Source organism: Danio aesculapii, chromosome 2, assembly GCF_903798145.1.
Source record: "Danio aesculapii chromosome 2, fDanAes4.1, whole genome shotgun sequence".
Classification (NCBI taxonomy): Eukaryota; Metazoa; Chordata; class Actinopteri; order Cypriniformes; family Danionidae; genus Danio; species Danio aesculapii.
This window is the reverse complement of record NC_079436.1, coordinates 54,446,939-54,454,438: the sequence shown is the minus strand read 5'-3', so window position 1 is coordinate 54,454,438 and position 7,500 is coordinate 54,446,939. Positions and strand designations below refer to the sequence as shown.

At 34.0% G+C, this 7,500-nt stretch overlaps 1 protein-coding gene across 1 annotated transcript in view; it reads left to right on the top strand.

Annotated features, from left to right (window-relative positions):
* Window positions 1–7,500, top strand: part of acss2l (acyl-CoA synthetase short chain family member 2 like) — a 55,654-nt gene that overhangs the window by 24,497 nt on the left and 23,657 nt on the right. The window contains exons 7-8 of the mRNA XM_056445773.1: window positions 3,760–3,841; window positions 7,180–7,317. Coding sequence (XP_056301748.1) covers window positions 3,760–3,841; window positions 7,180–7,317 — 220 coding nt within the window. The remainder of the gene's footprint in view (window positions 1–3,759; window positions 3,842–7,179; window positions 7,318–7,500) is intronic.

The window sequence follows — 7,500 nt, the reverse complement described above, 5'->3', positions numbered from 1 at the left end:
GTAACCACAGATACAGGGACACTGGAGCGTTTTAAAGCCGGGATTCATCAGTGGATCGCTCGTATTTCAGCTTATAGAAAAAACCAGCTGATCTTCACAGCTTTAAAATGCTCCAGTGTCCCTGTATCTGTGGTTACACACAGTAAACAGCGGTGAGTATGGTAAACTGATGACCTTCATTGTCAATCACAGTCAATTATATATATATATATATATATAATTTTTTTTTAAATTATATATATAACTATTTTCCCAAGTGTATACAACTACCTCTGTACGATAATATCAGAATTCGGTACATACTTTCAGTATTACTATTGCCTGAAATGACCCGATCTAATCCTGTTTATATGAAATAAGCCTGATCCTGTTGCTATGACAACAACTCTCGGATGAGTTTTGAAGAACGAAATGATCCTGGATCAGGTCAAATCGTCAATAACCAAATCCAATTGAGTAATCCACGTACGAAGAACAGACCCGAGGGCTATGCGACAGCGCGAAGGCTGTGCCAGACCATACGCGTGCGCTTGATGCAGAAGTATAAATCAGCCTTAATTTTATGCAGACTTTAAAAGTCTTATTTTAAAGAAAAGTATAAAGAAATATTTGTTTGGTTTGTCTATTTGTTATACAATGACTTGCCTAGTTAACCTAATGAACCTAGTTAAGCCTTTAAATGTCACTTTAGGCTGAATACTAGTATCTTGAAGAATATCTAGTCATATATTGTCAACATATATTGTTGACATATGCTGTCAACACAGCCTGATCTCACGAGAAAACGTAAGTATTTTACAGTTGACAGTTTAGTGGCTAATTCGTACGAATTTGTACGAGTTCAGTCATACGAAATTGTACGATTTTAAAAAGGAGGCGTGGCACCTAGCCCCACCCCTAAACCCAACCGTCATTGTGGGATGAGCAAATCGTACTAAATTGTACGAATTAGATGGTACGAATTCGTACGAATTAGCCACTAAATCAAAAAGTTACGAATTGCCGTGAGATTGTGTTGGTCAACATGGCAAAGATAAAAGAAATCTGTTATTAGAAATGAGTTATTAAAACTATTATGTTTAGAAATGTGTTGAAATAAATTCTCATTAAACAGAAATTGGGGGAAAATATAAAAGAATGAACATTTAGGGCTAATAATTCTGACTGTATATACACAATTGTGCACTATAATTATATAGTCACTAATATTTTCCGATATTGATCTTGTTCAGTTGTGAAAACAGGTGACGTTTAAAGCATTTGCTGCCAACTTAAATGTGCCTTTTTCTCTCAACACCATTTAATGCTCTACTGTTAAATTTATTAATTGTATATAGGCTACAATTTTTGTCCCATCATTTTATTGCTACTTTTAGCTTCTGATGTGTGTTTTCAGCGGTGTAGTGTGAATGGAGAGCTTTTCTGAAACACCAGTATGAATGAGGATCATTTATATTTTAAACCACTGTGTTAAATTGAAAACACACTGGTGTAAACGTAGCCTCAGCCGTCCTTTACGCACACACACACACACACACTCACAGTCACTTATCCATTCACAGACGAACACACATACAGTCACTCAGCCAATCACAGACGAATGCTGGTTGCCAGACAACAGCACCGTTTGGAAGCCTACTTTTTAGGTTACCATGACAACATGTGAAATGAATCATACACATCATAGAGCAAACAGAAAACATGCGACACGGAGTGACTGAAGGATGTGTTTGATTAGACATAATAATACAGATGCGGTCACTCAATAAAGGACATGATGCATTGATTAGAACATACAATGCAATCATTACTGTTATTATTCATACATATGAGCTCAAAAACCAGACTGAAACCACTCAAAACACCTTCTCTTTTCTTTTGTTTTTATTTCCGATTAAAACTAGTGTGTTTGAACTGATTTCTGAAATAAAATGGTGTGTGTACATACATAGATCAAACTTATATCTCTGCATTTTAAAATATTTGTGCCATATTTCACTTCAGTGTTCATTTGTTTTATGAATTCATTCATTTTCTTTTCGGCTTAGTCCCTTTATTAATCAGGGGTCGCCACAGCGGAATGAACCGCCAACTTATCCAGCATATGTTTTACGCAGCGGATGCCCTTTCAGCCGCAACCCAACACTGGGAAACACCCATACACTATCATTCATACACATACACTACGGCCAATTTAGCCACCATGCCACTCGTGCTCATACATATGAGCTCAAAAACAGACTGAAACCACTCAAAACACCATTTCTTATTAAAAAGAATAAATATTTATGAGTAAAACTAGTGTGTTTGAACTGATTTCTGAAATAAAATGGTCTCTGTGTGTAATTATATATATATAGGGGCGCAGTGGGTAGCAATGTCGCCTCACAGCAAGAAGGTTGCTGGTTTGAGTCTTGGCTGGGTCAGTTGGCATTTCTGAGTTTGCATGTATATTCTCCCTGTGGGTTTCCTCCGGGTGCTCTGGTTTCCCCCGCAGTCCAAACACATGAGCTATAGGTGAATTGGGCAAGCTAAAATTGTCCATAGTGTATGTGTGTAAATGAGAGTGTATGGGTGTTTCCCAGTGCTGGGTTGCAGCTGATAGGGCATCCGCTGCGTAAAACATATGCTGGATAAGTTGGCGGTTCATTCCGATGTGGCGACCCAAGATTAATAAAGGGACTAAGCCGAAAAGAAAATGAACGAATGAATATATACAAAGTTATTATACCTCAGCATTTTAAAATATTGTTTTATTTTGAGAAATATTTCGCCATATTTCAGTTCAGTGTTTGTTTGTTTCATAAATGGTTTTGTTAGTTTTAGTTTTTTTTGAGAGCAGATTTTTATTTAGTTTTTATTTATTTAGTAATTCTGGTTTAGCAGAGTTAACAGCATCCTGTGTCGACCAATTAAAGCAAAGTTTACTACAAATAGTTCAAGTAGGAATAAAAAAAAAAAAAAAAAACTACAAGTAGTAAAAAAATAAAAATAATAACAAACTATAAGTAGAAATAAAAGTAAAATAATTGTTGGAAAAGACACTGAAGCCAAAACAAAGGAATGCAAGAAACAAATAAAAGTTAAAAATCATTTTTTCAAACTTAAAAATACACGTAGATCATACATGTAGTTAAACGTGCCTAGTTTACATTTTTGGGGGCAAATGAAGGAAAATAATAGAGCACGCTTCATGTCTAAGATGTTTTTGCATATAATCACGGTCTTGACTGATGAGTTTATCCGTAAAAGCTCCATCTACTGCTATTCTACAGAATGAGTGCGTAAGAATTCTGTAAACGATTACTATTTTGCTGGTTCGAGTCCCAGTTGAGCCAGTTGTAATTTCTGTGTGGAGTTTGCATGTTCTCCTCATGTTGGCGTGGGTTTCCTCCGAGAGCTCCGGTTTCCCCCACAAGTCCAAACACATGCGCTATAGGTGAATAAACTAAATTGGCCGTAGTGTATGTGTGTATGTGAGAGTGTATGGGTGTTTCCCAGTACTGGGTTGCGGCTGGAAGGGCCGACTCCTGATAAATAAGGGACTAAGCCGAAGGAGAATATTTGATTGCAGTTAGTTTTTCAATGCATGTTGTTAGTGTCTTTTAGTTTTTAGCTCTTCATTTATTTCTTTAATTCTTTTATTTCAGTTAACGATACTATTTTTTGGTCAATAGTTTCTAGTCTTTTACTAAAACAACCTTGGTATCAGTTAATTTACCTCCTGGATTGTGATGATCGTTGTGATTTCTCCCTCAGCTCGGCCTCGTCTGTTCAGAAGTGTGTTGTGGTCAAACATCATGCCTTCATAACCAACAGCGACGCTTCCAGCAATCTACAGGTCAGTCAAACTGTTGAGCTGTGTGTAGATATACATACAGTTAAAGTCAAAATTATTCGCCCTCCTGTAAATTTTCTTTTTCAATTATTTCCCAAATGATGTTTAACAGAGCTAGGAATTTTTCACAGTATTTCCTATAATATTTTTTCTTCTGGAGAAAGTCTTATTGGTTTTATTTCGGCTAGAATGAAAGCAGTTTTTAAATTTTTTAAGCTATTTTAAGGTCAGTATCATTAGCCCCCTTAAGACTGTCTACAGAACAAACCACTGTTATATAATGATTTGCCTAATTACCCTAATTAACATAGTTAAGCCTTTAAATGTCACTTTAAGCTGAATACTAGTATCTTGGAAAAATATCTAGTCAATATTATTTACTGTCATCATGGCAAAGATAAAAGAAATCAGTTATTAGAAATGAGTTATTAAAACTATAATATTTAGAAATGTGTTGAAGCTTTCCGTTTAACAAAAATTGGGGAATAATATACATAAGGCTAATAATTCTGACCTGTATGTTATATGATGTTTATATAGAAGAAGGGACTAGTTTAGTAATGATATACTGGTTTATCACGGTTTGAACATGTGATTATCCTACCGTTAACATTCATATCTACAGTTTTAAAAAAATCCCTTAATATACAAATCATTAGACGCAGAATTGATAAAGAAAAGGTTAGTCTTTGTTTCAAATGTTTTCAGGGGATTGAAGAAGAAAATGGAAAGTTTCCTGAAAACAACATTTCATATCTTCTATTTATATCTTTATACTGTTTAAATGAACCTAAAGTTATGTTTATGTTTGTAAATGTCTGTGTTTCTGGATTTAATCTCACTCTCTGCTGTAGTTTTTAATCAGTTGAATGGTTGGAATGTGCCATCTGTAAGTATACTGTGCTGGCAATGAGCTGTGTATAATCAATATTGTACCAATCAAACAGATATTTTGAAGAATCTTGGAAACCTGTAACCACTGAGTTCCATTGTAAGAATATAAATACTATGGATGTTAATGGTTAGAAGTTTTCAACATTCTTTTAAATATCTTCTTTTGGGTTCAACAAAATAATTTTTTTAAATAAATAAAAAAACTGATGAAAGGAAGATATTTTGAAGAATGTTGGAAACCTGTAACCACTGACTTTCATTGTAGGAAAAATAAATACTATGTAAGTCAATGGTTACAGGTTTTCAACATTTTTCAATATTTTCCTTTGGGGACAACAAAACAAATAAAACAGATATTTTTACCAATCTTGGAAACCTGTAACCATTGACTTCCATTGTAGGAAAAAGAAATACTATGTAAGTCAATGGTTGGAATGTGCCATCTGCAAGTATACTGTGCTGACAATGAGTTGTGTATAATCAATAGGATTGTCCCAATCAAACTGTTTAGACCAATGATTAAAGACAATGCCTCATCATCGGTTTCTGTGCCTGTAGAAATACTGGTCTAAAAGGTCTGTCCTTTCAGCAAACAGAATAAAAGCTTAACGCGTAAATATTAAAAGGATAGTTCAGCCAAAAATGACAATTGTCATCATTCACTTCTTCCAAACCAGTTTTTCTATCTGTTGAACACTTGTACCATTGTAGGAAAAATAAACAGTATGGATGTCAATGGTTACAGGTTTTCAACATTCTTCAAATTACCTTCCTTTGTGTTCAACAAAACAAATCAAACAGATATTTTTAAGAAACTTGAAAACCTGTACCTTCGTGTTCAACAAAAAAATAAATAAACTGATGGAAGGAAGATATTTTGAAGAATCTTGGTACCTGTAACCACTGAGGTTTTCAACATTCTTATAAATATCTTCTTTTGGGTTCAACAAAATAAAATAATAAAAAAAAACTGATGAAAGGAAGATATTCTGAAGAACGTTGGAAATCTGTAATTACTGACTTCCATTGCAGGAATAAGAAATACTATAGATGTCAATGGTTACAGGCTTTCAACATTCTTATAAACATCTTCTTTTGGGCTCAACAAAACAAAACACTGGAGGAAGATATTTTGAAGAATCTTGGAAACCTGTAACCCCTGAGTTCCACTGTAAGAATATCAATAATATCAATACTATGGATGTTAATGGTTAGAGGTTTTCAACATTCTTATAAATATCTTCTTTTGGGTTCAACAAAATAATTTTTTTAAATAAATAAAAAAAACTGATGAAAGGAAGATATTTTGAAGAATGTTGTAAACCTGTAACTACTGACTTCCATTGTAGGAAAAAGAAATACTATGGATGTCAATGGTTACAGGTTTTCAACATTCAAAATATATTCCTTTGGCTTAAACAAGCAAACAAACAAACAAACAAACAAACACAATGGAAGGAAGATATTTTACAGAATCTTGGAAACCTGTAACCACTGAATTCTACTGTAGGAAGAATAAATACTTTGAATGTCAATGGTTACAGACATTCTTCAAAATAACTTCCTTTGTGTTCACCAAAACAAAACTGAAGGAAGATATTTTAAAGAATCTTGGAAACCTGTAACAATTGACTTCCATTGTAGGAAAAACAAATACTATGTTAGTCAATGGTTACAGGTTGAACAGTTGAAATATCTTCCTTTGTGTTCAACCAAACAAATAGAACCGATGGAAGATATTTTTAAGAATCTTGGAAACTTTTAACCACTGACTTCCGTTGTAGGAAAAATAAATACTTAGTAAGTCAATGTTAACAGATTTTCAACATTCTTCAAAATATCTTCCTTTGTGTTCAACAAAATAAATTAAAAAATGAAAAGATATTTTGAAGAATGTTGGTAACCTGTAACCTTTTACTTCCATTGTAAACTATGTATGTCAGTGTTTTCAGGTTTTCAACATTCTTCAAAATATCTTCCTTCGTGTTCAATAAAAAATAAATAAACGGATGGAAGATATTTGTAAGAATCTTGGAAACCTGTAACCATTGATTTTCATTGTAGGAAAAATAAATACTATGTAAGTCAATGGTTGGAATGTGCCATCTGCAAGTATACTGTGCTGGCAATGAGTTGTGTATAATCAATAGGATTGTACCAATCAAACTGTTTAGAACCTTGAAGAATCTTGGAAACCTGTAACCACTGACTTCCATTGTAGGAAAAAGAAATACTATGGATGTCAATGGTTACAGGTTTTCAACATTCTTCAAAACATCTTTCTTTGTGTTCAGCAAAAAAAAAAAAACAAATAAACTGATGGAAGGAAGATATTTGGAAGAATGTTGGGAACCTGTAATCATCTACTTACATTGTAGGAAAAAGAAATTCTAAATACTAAAGTAAGACAGTTACTCACCAGACTGTTGCTTTTGTGTGTGCTCCAGACTCCATGGGATGAATTGTGTGATATCTGGTGGGATGACCTGATGGACGGAGTGTCGGATGAGTGTGAACCAGAGTGGATGGACTCTGAAGATCCTCTTTTCATACTTTACACCAGTGGCTCCACTGGAAAACCCAAGGCAAGTGACCACTAAAATCTAAAATTTAACACAGGTCATGCATAGTACACACTCAATTTGGTTGTCAATTCATCTTTAAAAAATATTATACCATTTTTCTCTATACACACACTTCAGTCATTCAGAGGTATTAGGGTTGCCAGAGCTAGAAAAAAAACCTGCAAACAAGACACTAAATACAAA